This window comes from Balaenoptera ricei, chromosome 7, assembly GCF_028023285.1.
Source record: "Balaenoptera ricei isolate mBalRic1 chromosome 7, mBalRic1.hap2, whole genome shotgun sequence".
Classification (NCBI taxonomy): Eukaryota; Metazoa; Chordata; class Mammalia; order Artiodactyla; family Balaenopteridae; genus Balaenoptera; species Balaenoptera ricei.
In genome coordinates, this window is record NC_082645.1 from 97,039,639 (window position 1) to 97,060,066 (window position 20,428).

Genomic DNA, 20,428 nt, shown 5'->3' on the forward strand with positions numbered 1-20,428 from the left:
TACTATAACACTCTTCAAATCCCTGTTGGTTGGAACCTAAGTAAAAATAAATAAATTATAAAGGAAAATAGAAGGCGATTTCAGATAAAGCTATGATTCTAGAATCGCATCAGCTATGCCCAAACACCTTGCGCTAAATCTATCACTGGAAGGTTAGAAACGTTACTATCTGCCTTTTGAGAAGTCAAAGTATAATAAACAGCACAGAGTATCTTCTGGGGAAGTAGCATCACTCTCCAAGAAAATGGAAGATTCAAAAAAAAAAGAGCCTACATGTTTTCTACCAACTTCCTACCCAATGCACAAAACCCTGTCCCTCCTTTCCTGATCAATCTTGACTGAGTATCCTCCGTGGAAAAGGCAGAATTTTATGATAGAGACAGCGTTTTACAGTTGAATGGATGTGAGATTTGGAGACAGAGATCTGGATTCATGTCTTGGCTAGATCCTCCTTTTTGCTGTGTTTGACTTTGATAGACTCTGTCCTTCTCTGCAAAATGCTGATAGTAATGGCAATGTCATTGTATTATCATGAATATAAAGTAAGAAACACTCAGGGAGGGTAAGAGAATTAAATAACAGTCACTGGGTGCCTACAATGTGCCAGGCTCTTTAAGTTCATCTTCTCTTTTTTGCTGCTTTATGGTACCAATGGCCCAGTGCCTGGAAAATACAAGGTGTTCAATTAAGAGTTCTGTCTATTTTCCCCATCTAACAAGGCACCCCATTATATTGTTAGAATGCTCTAATTGTTAGCAAAATTTTTATTTTAAGCCAAAATCTGTCTCCTTTTAACTTCTGCCTAATTCTGTCTTCTGGAACAACTCAAAACTAAGCCACTCCCTTTTCTATGAGAGCCCTTCAAATATCTGAAAACAATTACCATGTTTTCCTTTCGTCCTTTCCTCACCAGGGTCAACACACCCACTTCTTTCAACTGTTACTTTTGAGGCATGGCTTTCTGGAAACATACTGTCCCAAATGCCTATTATAGACACAATCTAAGCCAGTCAATTATATCCTTAAACTTAGGGTCTTTATCTGAACATAATAGTCCAAATGCAGTTAAAAAAAAGTGGTTGAATCTGTGCTGAGCAGCTTACTGACCAATGAATTAGACTATCGTTTTAGCAGTATTTATGCTAGCAGGATACGTACTTTTTTTTTTTTTTTCTTTCACATGTATACTGAGGGAGGGCACTAATACACATGACATGGTTAAACAATTAAATATCATAAAGACTAGATCTATTTTTGTTGGAGAACATATTGTGACAATTCGTTTCGAAGTTTCCTTTTCAGTTAGCCACAGATACAGTATGAGTTCTATAATGAAAATGTAGAAGACATTAATGGGGCTTAATTAGCTATAAAGGTAAACTTTGTTATGAGTTCTTAAGTGATTCTGTTCAGAATGCTCTGAGTTTAAGGTCTGTCAGCTGCTGATGCATGACCTGAGCAAGTCAGTTAACTTTCCTGCGGCTCAGTGCCCTCATCAGTAAAACCGAAGTGTCCTGCCACTTCACAGGGGCAGTGAGAATCACTCAACTAAAAAGACACATTGTGCATAAACACGAAGATACCAAGGCAAAAGGTGCCTTATAAATCTTGGATAGAGGAGTCAATGTTTTTTAAGGTGAAGCTCTCCCACTCAAAAGATTAAAAATCTAAGCAATTTGGAAAGCACAGTGGAGTCCATTTAACACATGCTTTACTTATTAGTATATTCTTGTACTTCTGGCTTCCTCTCAGCTCACCAAAATCCACCCTGACCCCAGACTTTTATTTCTTGCTTACTCCTCTTTTCTTCTAAGCTTTTTAATATGGTCTATCCCTTTGTAAAGAACACAATTTCTTTCCTTTTACCATATTCCTCTCTATTTGCATCACACGTTAGTTAACTTGTTCCCTCTGCTTCCTTAGGAAGGACATTTGATGGCTGACCCCACGAGTGCTCACACCTTCCCTACATCCTGCTTCGTGGGGAATAATAAAGCAGATGCTGTTGCAACTGTCTCACTGAAACATAATAAGAACTGAGGACAAAATGCCCAACTAAGTCACACCATTGACATCTGATTGTCCTTAAACTGATAAGAAGGATAATCAAAATGGGACTTTTCCAGAGCAGAGTTACCTGTGAATTTTGTCACCAGGAATGCTTTCAAATTAGTTCCTGAAATAAAAATGCAGCTTCCCATCTTGATTCTAAATGTGTTATAATTACATTCAACAAACACAAGGTTAAGCCAAGCGTTTAACAACTAGGTTATTGTCCCCAAAGGCTTAAGTACAACTAATCATTTGGTGACCTTAACTTCTTATTTGCTGAACCTAATTGCAGAGTTTGAAATAAATGCAGCAGTCACCTAGTCTTTGCAAGTGAAAGTTTTCTTGATAAATGCTTTGCTAACACTTCCATTCTCTGGCTATCCTCCTAGCCGACATTTGACTGAGTCCTGACAGTGTACCTTAGTTGGGATGCAAATCACATTTCCATTGAGAAAGTCTTCCTGAAAAACTGATAGAAATTCAAGAAAGCTGCCACCAGATATCTTTGGCAACAACTGGCTCTCCTTCCTTTGTCCCTGTTACATCCAGGATAATACATTTGCCTAAGTACCTAAATTTGAGATCTCAGAGTCTTTTTGTATGCTTCTCACCCACAACCTCTATATTCAGTTAGTCATTAAGTCCTATTAAATCTATCTTTACAATGATTATTGAATGTATCTCATGCTTTCAACTGACACAGCAACCAACTGGTTCCAGGCTCTCATCAACCTAATAATCAAAACTTCAGATATCGAAATAACTCCATACTGCCACAAGATTGAGTTCCCCAAATAATACTTTCACGTTAATAACTGGTCTTGTCTTAAAGGCTCACCACAATTTGGTCCTGGTCTCCCTTTCCTACCTTAACATCCTACCACCTCCACATTTCTGTTGCATCTCAATTCTTTCCCCTATGCACAAAATAATTCTTCTTTTTGTCTTTTTTAGCCTCCACATTTGTATACTGAATAAAAAAACGGAGGAAATTTTCCAAGTGAAAGTACATCTAGAATTCCTTCTCCATTTTCTCTATTCTTTTATAACTCTTATTATTGTTTCACAACTAACAAGTTTTATTTCCTCTATGAATTTTTTAAAAGACTCTATGTACTATTTTCTGTCTGAAGTTTAGCTTTACAACAAAAATGAGTGGGAGACAGAGATTTCTTATATATCCTTTGCCTCCACACATGTATAACTTCCTCCACTATCAATATTACTCACAGAATGCTTTTTTTTCTTTTTTTTAAACCAAGGATGAACTACATCATCCCACATAATCTTCCAAAGTCCATAATTTACCTTAGGGTTGACTGTTGGTGTTTCATCTTCCATGTGTTTGGACAAAGATATAATGACATAATTACAAAAGTATATAAAAGTATACAAAAGTACAATACTCATCATTATAGTATCATACAGAGTGTTTTCACTGTCCTCAAAATCCCCTGTGATCTGCCTATTTATCTTTCCCTACCTCTCCTGGTTGCACCAGCAACCACTGATTTATTTATTATCTCCACAGTTTTGCCTTTTCCAAAATGTCATGCAGTTGGAATCATATAGCCGTCTCACAGTCCTTGGATAGTTTGTTCTGTTTTTTCAGTCTTTGTTCTCCTTGCTTTTCAGTCTTTGAGGATTCTGCTGATGTATCCTCTAACTCAGAGATTGTTTCCTCAGCCATGTCCAGTCTACTAATAAGCCCATCAAAGGCAATCTTCAGTTCAGTCACATTGTTTTTGTTTGTTTGTTTGTTTGTTTGTTGATCTCTAGCATCTCTTTTTGCTTCTTTCATTTTTTTTAATATTGATTTTTATTTATTTATTTATTTATTTATTTTGGCTGTGCCAGGTCTGAGTTGCAACCCATGGGATCTTTAGTTGCAGCATGCGGACTCAGTTGTGGCATGCTGACTCTTAGTTGTGGTATGCAAACTCTTAGTTGCAGCATGCACGTGGGATCTAGTTCCCTGACCAGGGATCAAACCCAGGCCCCCTGCATTGGGAACGCAGGGTCTTATCCACTGGACCACCAGGGAAGTCCCTGGTTCTTCCTTAATATTTCCATCTCTCTGCTTACTGTGACCATCGGTTCTTGCATTCTGTCTACTTTATCTACTAGAGCACACAGCACATTAATCACAGTTCTTTTAAACTCCTGGTCTGATAATACTTGCCATGTCTGGTTCTGATGCTTGTTCTGCGTCTTCAAAATGTGTTTTTTGCCTTTTGGTATGCCTTGGAATTTTTTCTTGATAGTCAGACATGGTGTGTTAGATATATAAAAGGAGGTGGTGTAAGTAGGCCTTTAGTAATGTGGTGAGGAGACAGCAAGTGTTCTATAGTCCTATGATTAGATCTCAGTCTTTTAGTGAGCCTATGCCTCTGAACTGTGAATTCCACAAGTGTTTCTCAGTTTTTTATCTCCCCCTTTTGGTGGGACAGGATGGCTAGAGCGGGTGGAGTTGGGTATTTCCCTTCCCCGGGTCAGTAAGGCTCTGATAATACCTAGCAGGTTAGGCTCTAGTTAACTAATTTCCCCTGAGGGCAGGCCTTTTAAGAAGGATGACATGCATTTCAAAATAGTTCCTTTTCCCCTCTCTCTGCCAGAAGCCTAAGGGGATTTTTCTCCCACATTTACTGTGGAAATTCATTGAACTTCTGGAGGTAAATCCCACAGTATTATGGAGGCTCCCCTATGACTGGGTGCCCCTGAAGAGTTGTTGATTTTTCAGTCTCTTCAGCCTTTTTATTTGTTGTTAGGACAGAGTGGTGACGTCCAAGCTCCTTATATGTGGAACAGGAAACCAATTCTATGAATCTTTTTGGGACACCTGCCCCAAACACATCTAAATACATAATATTCAATCAGCCATTATTTATCTTATGCATTTTTGTGTGTGTGCCAGGCAGGGTGCTAGGTGCCGGGAACATAAAGAAGGACAAAATGTAGTCCTTGATCTTATGGGGACTAGAGTCCATTCTGGGAATGTCTGTGACATTTACTACCTGTACTACTTTTTCAGCATTTATAAGGTTTGGGCTAGGAACTGTTAACTTATAGTTCTATACTTCTTTGTAAAACGCAGTACAACAACTTAATAAGAATTGGCAGTCAATAAAGATGTGCTGACTGAGTGAATACTTATTTTTTTATTATAAAATCTAAATAGTGAAGTAGATAAATTTGTCTCAAAAGATTTTTGTAGGGCTTTCCTCATTCCATCAGCTGCCTGCACCGAGTAAGCCTGGGTCTGTTCAGGGTCCCCAACCACAGTGGCTCTCCCAAGGCCCATCTTCTGCCACAATCAATCTAGTTCTGAAATGTAAAACAAAACATTTTTTTCCTATAAAAATACATTTCCCTTGTTTCAAGTTTTCTAAAAACCTGTTCTCTCTAAGTAACAGCTTTGGTAAATAGTGGGCAGTAGCAAAGCAAGGTCCAAGTGTCTGAACTCTGAGGTGAAAGAACTGGGTCAAAATGCTGGCTTAGCTGTGCAGTCCTGAAAAAGTCACTACATTTCATCACCTATAAAAGGAGAATAATAACACCTAGACATAGGGTTGCAATAAGGAGGGGAAGATGTAATTAGGCATAAAACCAGCACAATGTCTCGTACTTATCTCAAGAAATGGTATGTATCAGGTATTAGTCCATGCCAACCTAAAAGGTAACTCTAATGATACCTATAAATACCGTGTTTCTTATTACGAAGAACAGAGTTTCAGTATAACAAAATTTACTGGGAGAAAACCACTTAACCCAGCTTTTCTGCTGAATGACAAAAGTTGTTTGAACATTTACACTACACAGTATCTATATAAATTGATGAAAATGCAAAGTATACCTCACTGTCCAACACGTTCCTACACAAAGTGATATGTGCTATAGCACAGATATGCACTAAGTACTACGGGGAAACAATGGAAAACACTAATTTTGCTTGAATTGGTGGTGGGGGTGGGATGGGGATTCAGATTGAATTTGGGGAACATGTTAAGGTTGAGGGAGTACAGATAACTTATATTTAGAACAAGTTCTTAGAAGATGTGTGATTTTCCCAAAGGAAAAGTGTGGAAAGGCATTCCAGAGAGGAAGAAAATTGCATACAAAAGCATAGAGACTTTAGTTTATAAAGAGTAACTGCATATAGGGGATCATGTTAATGAAGGGGGTCTCAGGTACTCAAGGCAGGCCAGAAAAGAAGACACTTAAAGCTGTGAAGGTTATGGCTTTGTTCTTCGCACAGCAGAGGCAGCGAATTGGACTACTTACCCATCCATTAGGTTTTTATATATGAGTGTACATATGTAAGTTAAGTTTCTCATGTTTGTACTTTATGTAGCACATTATTTATTATTAGACAAATCATTTCCTGGAACATAACATGAAAGACACCAGAGATTCTATAAGACACTAGGGAGAGGGACTTCAATTAGAAAAGTAAAAAATGTAAAACAGAAAAAAAAAAAATTCTACTCAATGATTTATTTTCCTGACTAAAGAAGTTATCAAGAATAAAAGAATTCACTCTTACTGTTATTCAATTTACTTAGGTTCCACAAATATTTAATAAGTAGCTGCTCTATGACAGACACAGGGTAATGTTTAGAATTCTGCAGTGAACTAGACATGGCCCTTGCCCTCAATGTATTTATTATATAGGAGAATAGATGGAAATTAAACAAATACTTAAATAATTGCCATAATGAAAGTGCTACAAAAAGCACAGGGTGGGGCTTCCCTGGTGGCGCAGTGGTTGGGAGTCTGCCTGCTAATGCAGGGAACACGGGTTCGAGCCCTGGTCTGGGAGGATCCCACATGCCGCGGAGCGGCTGGGCCCGTGAGCCACAATTACTGAGCCTGCGTGTCTGAAGCCTGTGCTCCACAGCAAGAGAGGCCGCGATAGTGAGAGGCCCGCGCACAGCGATGAAGAGTGGCCCCCCCTTGCCGCAACTAGTGAAAGCCCTCGCACAGAAACGAAGACCCAACACAGCCATAAATTTAAAAAATAAATAAATAAATAAAAATTAAAAAAAAAAAAAAAAAAAGGCACAGGGTGCTATGAATGTAATAATGGGTGAAATTCAGTAAGACATGGGAGTTAGTAAAGCGTCCTTGAAGAAATAATTTTTAAAAAGAGATCTAAAAACTGAACAGAGCTTAGCCTGGATAGGAATAAGGGCATGTGTCTATGTGTGCTGGTGGGGAGAAAGTCTGAGCATGAAAGAAAGGACAATAGAGTTAGATCTGAATACAAAAAGGAAGTTGGCAATGATTGAAAGATGGGCATGAGTTTTAATGTCATCAGTGATAGCAGAAGACAAGATTTATTGGCAGAGACCAGAAAATATAGGAACATAAGAATTTTGACCATTGTCCTCAGAGGATAGAAAGTTTTAAGAAAGGAAGTAAAATCATCCAGCATACAGTCCATGTTTGCTTGTATTTTCCACTGTTTTTCTTCCATGAACTCTCCCCAGTGCTTCGTTGACGCCTCATTAATTTCTTTTATGAATGCTTCCCAGTGCTTCCATGTGATACCCACCATCTTTTAGATTGTTGAAACAACTCTCACTCATCATGTACAGCCTTTGTACATTTTTAGCTATTGATTTCCTCTTAAAAACAACGAAGTGTTTGACTTGTAATTTCACCTTTCTGAAAATACAAAATCACTACCACCCAAAAGCTGAACCTCTAAAAAAGCTTTGTAAAAATGTATTGTCAAATCTTCAGAGCACAGCCCAATAGTTGCTGCCTAGGGAGTCAAAGGAAGGAAGAAACCCAATAGGTTTAGAAAAAGCTACCTCTTACTAAGGGGCTACAGGTGCTAGGCACCCCAGTTGGCACTTTTATTTTTGGAAACAAATGTGGCACCAAATGGTTTAAGAGGATTCACTTCAACGCTCAATTACATATTTTGATTTCCATGTAGATATTTAATAGTAGTGATTTTGAAGAGCCTTATATTTACTAAAACAAATACTTCAATTTTTTATTACTTTCAATATATATTTTAATATAGTATTTTATAGTTATATGGGTTCAAATTAAGGATCAGAAGAAATAATTACAGTGTTTCTAAATGGAAGAGCTTTCACATTTTATTTTCACACTTTTGAACTTTAAATTATGCTCTATGTGACTGAAGAGGGACCTTTAAAATTGATTTGGTCTTGTGCAAAATTGTTCAAGTTTAAGCCTGTCCTTTTTTGAAAGAAAACAAAGTGTTCCATTATAAGAATCAGAGAAAAATAAAGCTAATGAAAATGTACATAATTATGAATTTTTTTAAAAAAGGTTTTATTTGATTATATTCCAGTGTTTGGAAATTAGAATTAAAAGGTAGCCCACTGCCAAAACGCTCCTAGTTAGTTTTAAAAACTCACATAAATATCATTTGTTCTCTCTCTTTGAACCAAGGTTTTTGCTACTTATAAATAAAAAAGGTGAAGAAATAACCTTTATACACCCAATTCCCCTGAGCAAAGAGTATCTAAGAATCATAGAGTGAGATGGGTTTGTTATTTGCATTTTTCTCTAATTAAGGTTGAGACAAGCCTGTAAATTAATTATACTCACCATTTAAGCCAAATTTAAATACCACAACCCCCAAAAGAATTTAAAAAAACCTCTGCATCTGCTCAGCATCTTAATAAATTCATTTTTAATTTAAGTATATTTGCAAGAGTATTTTTTTTTCCTGGAAAATGCATTACATTGTAGGAACTTCTAAAAAAAAATCTTTTATTAAGCAGTTTCATTTTTAATAATATTCTCTTAGAAACATTATATAGGGTTAGTATTTTACACTAATTTGACTCAATCCTAGAAAATAATGGCTCATTAATATTTATATATGTATATGTATGAATTGTCACTAATTTATATTTATAATATATATGCATATATTTGTATATGTAATAGACTTATAAATTATACTGTTCTATTTCTTATTTCTATTTTTCCTGTACTCCTTCAAATATTCAGTTTCTACTAAATGTACATTTTTTTATAGATACTATGGAATTTATTTTGTTTTTAATATTTTTAAGATATAGAGAAAACTGTCAAATATATATACTATTTAATATTTCACTTAAATGATTAAGAAAAAAACGTTTCAAAAATATGCTTATATAACTGCCAAAGCGAGAATATAGACACATTTCATCTTTTGATTTTTCATGTAGAACTGCTGAAAAGCATCAGGATTTTGAATCAGTGTATATTTTCAGATTAAATAGTATTTAACCTCTGAGAAAAAAGATATATTTTTCCAGGCCAAGTGTAAATTGCACAGCTTTTTCAATTGCAATACAAGTTCTATGATTAGATTTAGTACAAAATCAAGTTTCAATTTAACAGCCAGCTGTAAATATATACGTATAAAATTGCATATGTAGTATGTTTAACAGTCCTAGAAATAGCTTTCAGAAACTATCAAAGATTTGAAAATTTCATTTAACCCAGAATGTCTGCTTTGGCCCAACAAACATGTTAAAATACTATTCTCTCAACTTCATTTTTAGTATTCTCTATCTCACCCAGCTAAGATTTCATCAACTAAAGACAGCAAATATGTTGTATTTTACCACAAATGTAGTTTTACACAAAATTCAAACAGAAAGAGAAATTTAAAAGTTATAACACAGTATCTTATTTCACTGCCTGTTTAGCTGACATGTATTTCTTGAAGGTGCAATTTCTTTGAACCTCATGATAGTTAGTTCTAAGTATTCTGAATGTTGTGCTTCATAGTTTTTTCTTGTCCTCTATCCCAAGTAGGGACACAGAAAAAAAAAAAAACAAAACAATATTTTGTTAAATGAGAAAATAGTTATAGGATACAAATACTTGATATAGGAATCTTACTTATTTGTCCACCATTTAATAGAGTTACAAATATATCACTTATTTATCTTACAAAGCTATTCAGGAAAATTTAAATTCAGGCTTGTTCTCCCTTTCTATATAATCCAATTAAAATATGTGTACAATTGAAATAGATATGCTGATTTAGAAAATGTTGCCCTCATATTTTAGGTAAATGTGAATATAATACATGTGGACCCACCTTTACTACGCCATAGATGTTTAATTTAAATGGTGTTTTCCTCTCCAATTTTTAATGATTCTAGAATATCACTACTTTTCTCATCCTGATTCCAATCAATTTTTCCAACACAATCTCACACAAGTCATTCTATCTGGTATGTAATGATCTAAAAACAAACATGGATAGGCAGTGATAGCTCCTACTTTTTCTTTTTTTTAATAGCCACGCCGAGCGGCTTGCCAGATTTAAGTTCCTTGATAGAATCTGTGCCCTCAGCAGTGAAAGCACGGAGTCCTAACCACTGGACCACCAGGGAATTCCCGATAGCTACTATCTAAGTAAACTATTCAATAAATCATTTTCTAACCCAAAGAAATAAAGTATTTTGTAAATTATCTATTTTAAGAATGAATTTTTCAGTGTAGGGTTTTGCTAAATCATACTACACAGCAGAAAGTTTAGCGCAGGCAGAGTTCAATGTGAGTAAGTAGGATATTGAAACAACACAAAACAAATACAAACCTCCACCATACACTGTTGGATTTAATTTTAGTCATCTGCTTTGAACTGCCAGAGGAGAATAAAAGGTAGGCGCTGAAGTGAGAAGTGGGCTGAAATGTAAATATTTCAGAATTTCATATTGAGCATGACTAGTTGTTCATTCTTACTGGAAACAGCTATGAAATAGGCAAAAGCAGGGTTGCTTGTTGCAACCTGAAACTCATTATTGCCAAGCATCATCCTTGATTTACTGTAACAAAACCATGTTGATGAAGCCAAGGTCTTAGGTTCCAGTGAGCCAGTCTGCATCTTGCAGTCTCTTATTTGCAGATTTATCTGCCTTTCTGCAAATATTTGTCCTTAGAAGAGTAACTATGCGTAAGTATGAAAACGAAGTAATGTATAATAGGTCCATTACCAGCACGGGGAAAATGATGCAAATTTCATGTCCTATGGAGAGTGGTTGAAAAAGCAACATCCTCATACATGAAAAAAAAAAAATATATATATATATATATTATAAAATAAAAGAGGATGATAGGTCCATAGCATTATAAAATATTATTAACTAAAAGACAAAGATAATATTTGAATTTAAGAATAGGACTTTTCTTTAGTAAAGAAAAAATGAACTATTTATATGATTTCTATAAAGAAATAACACAAGCTTTATTTTTCAAAAATAGGCAGTGTTAGATGGCACTGTTTCTTATATACTCAAAAAACTCCCTATAGCTCTGTCAAATATACAATAAAAGAAGAATTTTTGGGCTTCCCTGGTGGCGCAGTGGTTGAGAATCTGCCTGCCAATGCAGGGGACACGGGTTCGAGCCCTGGTCTGGGAAGATCCCACATGCCGCGGAGCAACTGGGCCCGTGAGCCACAGTTACTGAGCCTGCGCGTCTGGAGCCTCTGCTCCGCAACAAGAGAGGCCGCGATAATGAGAGGCTCGCGCACCGCGATGAAGAGTGGCCCCCGCTTGCCGCAAGCAGAGAAAGCCCTCGCACAGAAACGAAGACCCAACACAGCCATAAATTTAAAAAAAAAAAAAAGAAGACTTTTTTTTTTTCAAAATTTGTTGCATTCCCATTGCAACAAACATGTGTTATTCATTACCTGAGAGTAGACACTTTTAAAAGCTTTTTGCTTTAAAAAACTATACTTTCTGACTCTTTCAAAGTCATTGTCTTTTGCTACCAATAACAGAATATTAATGTTGCTCTTTGAAAAGATATCTTAATGTATCAATTTATTTTATTTATTTTTCAGTAATAAAAGACATGTTTAATCATTAAGATTTAAGGTTTCTAGACTGGAGCACGCAGAAGTCCAATGAATTACTGGCATTGTAGTATTCCAGGTCAATGGATCAACAGCTAAATAAATGTATCTCTTCATCTCTTCTTAACATACACTTTTTCCAAAACAATTTGCAAACAACTAAATTCAAGCCACAGATTAAAAGTGATTACCTATTATAACAATGGTTGAAGATAGGTATTAACATTCCTTATATATACTCTACATTATACATCACACTGCCTTACACTTATTTTGCACTTAAAAATTATTTGCTTAAAGTGAATATATAAAACAGAGAAAATAAATTTAAAGTACAAAAGCTAGCAGGTCAGGCACCTTGTTAGAAGCTCTGAGTTACTGAATGCCAGCAGTAGCAAGGAAGACCAATGGGATGACAAAGGAGAGAAACCCTCAAGAATTTTAATGAGGGTAAAAGGTCTAATGGTTCATTCCCATTACTTGCTATATTTCATCTTGTTTTAGAGAGTTCACAAAGTGTAAGACAATAGCGCAAAATCTGTGATTTTTATGCCTTGCTGTTTTCTATTATAAGTCTTAACCTTGTGACGGTGATAAAGTACATAGTAAGTAAGTTTTAGGGCCTTTTTCTAGCCAACTATACAGTGTCTCAGGGGTCTAAATTTAAGTACTATCAACTAGATTTTTTTTTTCCCAAAAAGAAATATAAAAACCTGAGGTTACAACAAAGCTGGGTTAAAAGGTGTATACAGAGATAAGCATCAAATTTGATAAAATAAAACCATCTTGAAAGAATGCATTTCAAAGTATTTTAATAACATATATCTAACAAAGATTAAGAAAGTATCTACAAAACATTACAGGGTTGTTTTGTTTTTTTGATTATATATAACCACATCTTCAATCCAATTTCAAAGGCCCACTTCTGCTGTGTTCTTGAGATCTTGGGAGATATACTAGATAAGATATTTTAGTATCAGTGAAAGAAAACAAACCTATCTAGTTTAAGGAAAAAGAGGGAAATCACTTCAAGGCTACTATCAAGTTCCAAGAGTATGCTATTGACCCAATGGCTGGAATGCAACCAATCTTCAGAAGCAGACTGGAACCTGGAAATGAATGGCTCCCTCATTATTAATTCGGGGTGAACGATCTCTTGCTCTGGTCTCTATGTCAGTTCCAGTGTGTTGGCTCCATTCTGCTGTTTTCACAGCTCTCTCTGACACTCAAACAGTGAGGAAAAAACAGCTGTGTTCTGGTACCCAAGTGCTCAAGAAGCTAACTAATATAGAAACTGAATGGTCTTAGTCAAAATTCCAAATCCTCATGGGAATGGATTCTGATTGACCCAGCCTGTGTCTTATGCCCACACATCTGACCTGTGGAGCTGTCACATTGAAATAACATGAGGAGGGTCCCACATATTTATCTAGAGAACACACCACATATAAAATAGCGATTTATAATTATTATTAAATATTAAGAATAACACATTTGTCCATTAAACAAAGACTTAATGAAAACCTACTATATTTTAGGCACCGTTCTAGACACTGACTATTCAGATAGTAAAAGAGGTAAACAGAGTATATGGTTAACCTGCTCTCGTGAATCACAGAAACTAGAGTGGTTTCTTACAAAACGAACAACAAAAAAACACTATGATCTTGCTAATAGAGACGAAAATAAGGATGGAAAATTTTTTAAAACAAAAATACTTTCTTAATTTCTTAAAGACAGAAATAAATTCCAAAACGAAATTTAAAATCCCTATCTATGATGTCTTTCTAAACACCTTATAGTTATGGGTCATTCTCAGAGGAAGGGAAATTGCACATCCCTGTAAAAAGCGGCTCAATGAATTACAGTTCTATAAATATATGTGAGGGCTATGTAATCCATAGGATAAGTTAATGAAAGTTTACTATTCACTCATACAATTCAAAATTTATCATAAATGATAGCATAATGTAACATAACTAGATTTCCTTTATACAGGCTCTATTTATTGCAATGTGTCAATATCGAACAGATTATGTACTTTGGAAGGAAGCTACTAAAAACACAAATGAACCATAATGTAGTTATCAGAAGGAATTAAATTTTATATTAAATGGAGAGCTTTTAGCATATTCTAAGGTATAGTTACAAATAATGGCTCATCCAGTGCAGTAGAATGAAGATTTCAGCTAATAGTCCTAAATTTCAGGGACTCACCAAAAAACAGAGAATGGGAATCCAGAGAGTTCTGTCCTAGGACCACTTCTTGGACTAACACTTGTCAATCTCCCTTGACTATTTCATCTTATCCCCAAATACTAATTTATCATTTGGGTGCTGATGTTTCCTAGATATTTATCTATAGTATAAGGGTCTCTATCTCTCAAATTTAATATTTTATTCCATCCCCCAATTTATCTTCATCCACACTATACTATAAGTTCCATGAGAGGAAGAACCCTGTTTTATTCATTTGAACGCATGTGTCCAGTATCTAAAGCAATAACACTAGGTACACATTTATTAACTCTGACTTAGGGCCTTCTTTCTAAGCCTTAACTTATATTACTCCCATTGGAATGCCCTTCCACCCACCCACTTTGTGAGCTTCTATTCATTTTCTCATGACTCAATCTAAGCATGTTTCTGATGAAATCTTTCCTGAATCCTTCAGAATTACCCATTCCTTTCTTTGCCCAGCACCCTGGCTTCCTATTTCAGTCTTGGCAACTAAAAAATTTTGTATGTGAATATATATGTATATATGCACACACACTCATACATACAGTAATTATTTATTACACATCTGTAACCCTCTACAAGACCGCAAGATTGTTGAAACCAAGAACAATAGATTACTTGCTATTGTATCCTTGGGCTAAGACCATTTGCTGAGTAAATGAATATATGTCACTATTAGAAATGATTATTTTCCAAAGGAACAAAGTATAAGATGTTATTAGTAAGTCAAAAACAAAAAGAAAATCTATTATAGTTATCATTAAACAAACATTAAAATTGAGATATGTGCATGAGTTAGTACAAAGTTTATATGAATTTTTAGAGATGCTTCTTAGGAGCCAATAATTACTTTTTTAAAGAAACAACTTATTTCTTGCTCCAAGTATAAATCTTGGTCTTCCTTATTTTATTCTTTCCCAAATCTGTTCATTCTATTAACTTATTTTTTTTTTTTACTTCAGAATAGTTCCTAAAAATGTAGAATATCCAACAATATAGACCATGATGCCCAAAGATTTATATGCTACTTTCATATTTCTAAGATTAAAATTGACTAAAGTCAATTTTTGATCATTCTGTTACCTTATAAGAGATTAAGAATGATAAAATAATAAAATATGTAATAATCAAGACAATTTTATGTTATTTATTTTAAAGACTGTCATAGTACTCATGCTATTTTTTGTTAAGCCAGTGAAATCTAGAGCAAACAAAGCAAGGAAAGAATAAGAAGAAAAACTAACATCTTAGATTGCCTTTTTAAATTTTCTCATATTATTCTGTTCTAACAGACCATTTAACCTATTTCCCCTGTTTTAGAATTCAGCTTTTCCTTTTCCTTTTCTACAACATCATTGAGTTTCTTGGCATTTCTAACTAAATCTACAAATCATCTCATATACCATCAAGTTTTTATTTTGATTTTGAAGAATAAATTCTATCTGAAAATAATCAAGACAGGTTAGAATCTTGCAAGCAAATTTTAATAACTAATACTCAGATGCACTGCTATGAAGAGGTTGTTCTAGGATAGCTTGTATGTGTTCATTTCTTGAAACGGTAGTCCAAAATAGAAAAAAAAAAAAAGTGCTAAGTTCTTTTTAGGTCTTCTCACTCAAGGCTTCAGATAAATTTTTACTATCTACTCTTGATAAACAAAGATGTCATAATTAAACACCATAGTTAATACAAGCTACATAACTTGTAGAATTAGAGTTCTATCAACCAAGCAATACTATATGGAAACACCTTGATACGGAAATTCCCTATATCAATACTAGTATGACAGTCATTTTAAAAGCAGATATCATGTCTCATAGTGTTATTTAAGTTTTGAGGTGGTACATTTTCTGAGGTTGTTATCACTTCTAGACATTTTTATTACATTCAAAGTATTTCAAAATGACTGTTTTTTACTTCTTATCTAAGTATGGAATGATTAAAATTATCATAGTTCTCTAATTTACTATCTACTAAATAGTTTACTGTATCAATATTCAAAACATTATTTATGTCTTTATTTATATAAGACAGTGCTCCTGAGAAGTGTGTAAATAAGATTGAAAATAAGATTGCATATATTCTAGGGATGCTATTATTTAAAATAATCTTATTAATTCTTGTATGAAGAATAAATTATTAGTTATACAAAACACTGCATCCTCATCTCACTTCGTCAAAGTCTCTTTGAAGTTCGGATTTTCCTATACCTGTTCCGGATGAAGCAAAACTTAAGAAACTGTAGGCATTAAGTACTAATAACAGGTTTAACAGAATAAGGATAAATGAGAGCCCCAAAAACAAGTCTGTAAAAGGACTCGTCTCTGGGTAACTTCATATATGCACGTGTGCATTTGTGTGCATGCATATATCAACTTATATAAGTACTTGTGATTTCCTACGACTCTAAATAATTTGTTGGTTTTCAAAAACAGATGTCATTTTCCTTCTAAAGTTAACAGTATTACTCTCATTATGGTAATATGAAATAGTTTAAAATTTCCAAAGTGACAGAACGGGGCAGAGAAGGAGATTACTAGCTAAAGTTACCAATTCTTATCTGATTGGCCCTCTGATGCTCCTAGCCCACAGCCTAAAGTTTTCTTCTTGCCTGCCATTCAGAAAAAGACACACATGCTAGAAGTCATGTCCCACACCCTGACAGAATCTTCTATCAATCTTAGGGCAACAGTAACTGTTCTAAACTAGGGTGTCAATCATGATGCCATTGGTACTCTTTTTCTTTTCCTGGGTGTGCCTTGGCATCTCTTCTCTTCTACATGTCTACCGTCATGAACACTGCCAGGCAGGGCAGACGAACATAACCATCAGGTACAAGAAGCTGGTCTGTCTTTATGCATTGTGACACCACTGTGCATTTACAAAGAAAGAAGACAAAGAGACAGCTTTACCCGCAGAAAAGAGAGGTCCCGGTTGTGCTCGATGCTGGTTATCTCCAGGTTGCCCATGACTACCTCACAGTTCTCATAGTATTTGCGCAAGGCTCGGTACTGCTGTTCCAGGTCAGAGAGAGAGCTCAACTTATTCTCTGTTCCTGCGCACACTGCCAAGACAAGAAGAAACATGGGAAGTTATGTAAACTTTATATGACATGCACCATGACAATATTTCCCTCAACTCTCTTCCACAACAATCTACTCCAATTCCCTGAATTAAAATATTTTGAATGTTATTAAGACCCATAACCCAAACACTGATAAATATCTTCACTTTTATTTTTTCCAGCTTTACTGAATTATAATTGACATATAACATTACGTAAGTTTAAGGTGTACGCATGTGGTTTTGATACACTTATATATTGCAAAATGATTACCACCATAGCATTAGCGAACATCACCATCATGTCACCTGATTACCATTGTTGTGTATGTGTGTGTGTGTGTGTGTGTGTGTGTGTGTGTGGTGAGAACATTTAATATTTACTCTCCCAGCAACTTTCAAGTATATAATACAGTACTGTTAACTATAATCACCGTGTTACACATTAGACCCCTAAACTTATTCATCTTATAACTGGAAGTTAGTACTTTTTGACAAAAATCTCCTCATTTCCTCATCCCCAATCCCTGGTAACCACCATTCTTCTCTTTGTTTCTATGAGTTCAGCTTCTTTAGATTCCACATATAAGTGACATCATACATTTACATTCATAAAATGTATGTACTAACCACAGACAGTAAGAAAGCATGGGTTCCACAGAAACATATAGCAAGGAGATAAACTTAAAATAATCACATTTTCTGTGGGCATATAAAGCATGTAAATACATTTAATTTCACTCAAACAAGATTTTCTTTCAAATTTATAATTTACTCTATTTTCTACCTACGGAAGTAAATCAAAATTGAAAGATGATAAAAGTAACAATTTTATTTAAAAATATGTTTGTATTGCAAAGTAATCTGATCTTAGTCAGTAAATTTTATTTTCTACAGAATTAAAACTTATGCTTTAAGCCCTCAAAAATGCTACCTTTTAAAATACAAATATTAAACAACTTAGATTGAAACATTTATAAACATACACTACAAACAGAATATGTACTGAATTATAAACTTTTATCAATATCAACTGGGTCATTGTGTATTCATTAGTGTTCTGAGGTAAAATAGACTGTTTGTTAATAAATGTTCTCAATCTGCCATCTTTGGGGGGTGGATTTTGAATGTTTATATATAAGCTCATGAGTATACACACATCTGTGTTTTTTAGGTTGTGTGTGTATGTATCTTTCCTGTCTTCCAGAAGTCAGAGTTTTAGTTATTACTTCTCATGGTTTGCATAGCTACCTGAACAATTTAATGCACCAACTCTACCATTTAATGCACCAATTCTAATCTTCAATAGACTGAAAAAACTCTATTATGAATCTTGTAATAAGTGTGTAAAGTTAAAAAAATGAATTGTGAATGAAACATCTTTGAGTACGTTACATGGTATACACCAAACTTAAGACAAGATATATGCAGTAAACACTGAAGACACTAGAAAAAGAGCTTAGTAATGATGTCAAATATACATTTGTGTGTCATCTCCACAGGAATGACAAAGAATACATGAGGCTTGATGTGGTGCTCAAGGGGATAAGTTTCAATACAGAAAGGAAAAAAAAATCTAGATTGGTATATTCTAAATAATTAGGGCCACCATATAGCCTGTTTTTGCCTATTGACACATCAAAAATAACAAAAATCTGGATCTAAAAGTCTTCAAGAATAACATAGACCTCTAACCATAGTGGAAATTCATTATAAAAACAAAAATAAAACACAAACTCTTCTTGTCTGGATTTCTAAACCACATCAAACAGTATATTTTCTAGAAATATTCTTTTATAAGTGGAATTGTGTCCCTCTAAGAGATATATTGAAGTCCTAACCCCTGGCACCTGTGAATGTGACCTTGTTTGGAAATATGGTTTATGAAATTAAGGTAGGATGAGTACGCTAGAATAGGCTCTAACCCAACATATTCAATGTCCCTCTAAGAGGAAAACACCCTGTGAACATCAAGACGCACAGGGGGAAAGCCATGTGACCACAGAGGTAAAGATGGGAGTGATGCAGCTACAAACCAAGGGATGCCAGCAATTGATGCCCAACACCAGAAGCTAGGAAGAGGCAAGGAAAGATTCTACCATGAGTCTCAGAGGGAGCTTGACCTTACTGACACCTTGATACTAGACTTTTAGCCTCCAGAACTGTGAAAGAATAAATTATTATTGTTTTAAGCCACCTAGACTGTGGTACTTTGTTAAAGATGCCCTAGGATATACAATCTTCAGACTATTTCTACCTGAAATCTCACATTTAAAGAAACATTAAAAATCACTTCCATACTCCAGGGTTCGATTAGTTTATCACCTTGAAGTTACTCTCCCCATTCTCCCTTCTGAATGTCAGAGTCCTCATACACCATGCTGGAACTCATTTGTTGCCCTTGAGAATGTACTTTTTGTAGTGATAAGGATGGATACAAAGACTTCTAGAATCCTCAATATCCATTCTCTTCTTCCTTCACAGTAACAGACTGCACAATTTTAGCTGGGCTTGTGGCCACCCCAAATAAAGATTACATTTCTCTGCTCCTGTTGGAGGTAAACTTTGCAAGGGACTAAGTTCTAACATGTTGTATGACACTTTCCCAGAACTTTATTTAAAGCATGATTGGAGCCTAACTTTGACTCCTTTTTTCCCCACACCTTCCTCCAATCTGCCGCCTGGAATGGAGATGTGATGGTTAAAACTTGAACCGCCATCTTGGAGCATAACAATGAGACACACTCTAGAGACCGGCTGAGAAATGAGCTAAAGGAACCAGGATTTTCAAACAAACCTGTTTACATGTTTATTAATCATGTTTATTATCATTAACATCAAGATAATAGTGAATTTTGGTCCTGGCTATTAAAATATACGTAGGAAGGATTAAATTCAAATTAAGTTATATGCTTCTGACCTTAAGTAATTTTAACTATTCTGTCTTGTTGTTTAACTGAATTTATTCCAATCGTAATAAAACTACCAAATCATTCTTGATCATCTGAAAATTTTACTGGTTCTGTGGAAGTTTCCCTTATTACTAAAACTAACAAATATTATGAAAAAAATAAACTTCTACTGATAAGTACAGTAATACTCAACATAAGCAGGAGAACAAGAAGCATTTGATTCCGGTATATGATCCTTCTCCATCAAGATCAAAGTCCCACTTTTTTGTTTCAGTAAACTGTAGAGACTCTAAAAATCACTCCTGATCCA

General features: G+C 34.9%; 1 protein-coding gene across 2 annotated transcripts in view; it reads right to left on the bottom strand.

Moving 5' to 3' along the window:
- The window catches only part of ERBB4 (erb-b2 receptor tyrosine kinase 4), a 1,139,160-nt gene that overhangs the window by 670,304 nt on the left and 448,428 nt on the right, over positions 1-20,428 (bottom strand). For both annotated transcript variants that reach the window (XM_059928620.1, XM_059928621.1), the window contains exon 2: positions 17,056-17,207. In XM_059928620.1, coding sequence (XP_059784603.1) covers positions 17,056-17,207 — 152 coding nt within the window. The remainder of the gene's footprint in view (positions 1-17,055; positions 17,208-20,428) is intronic.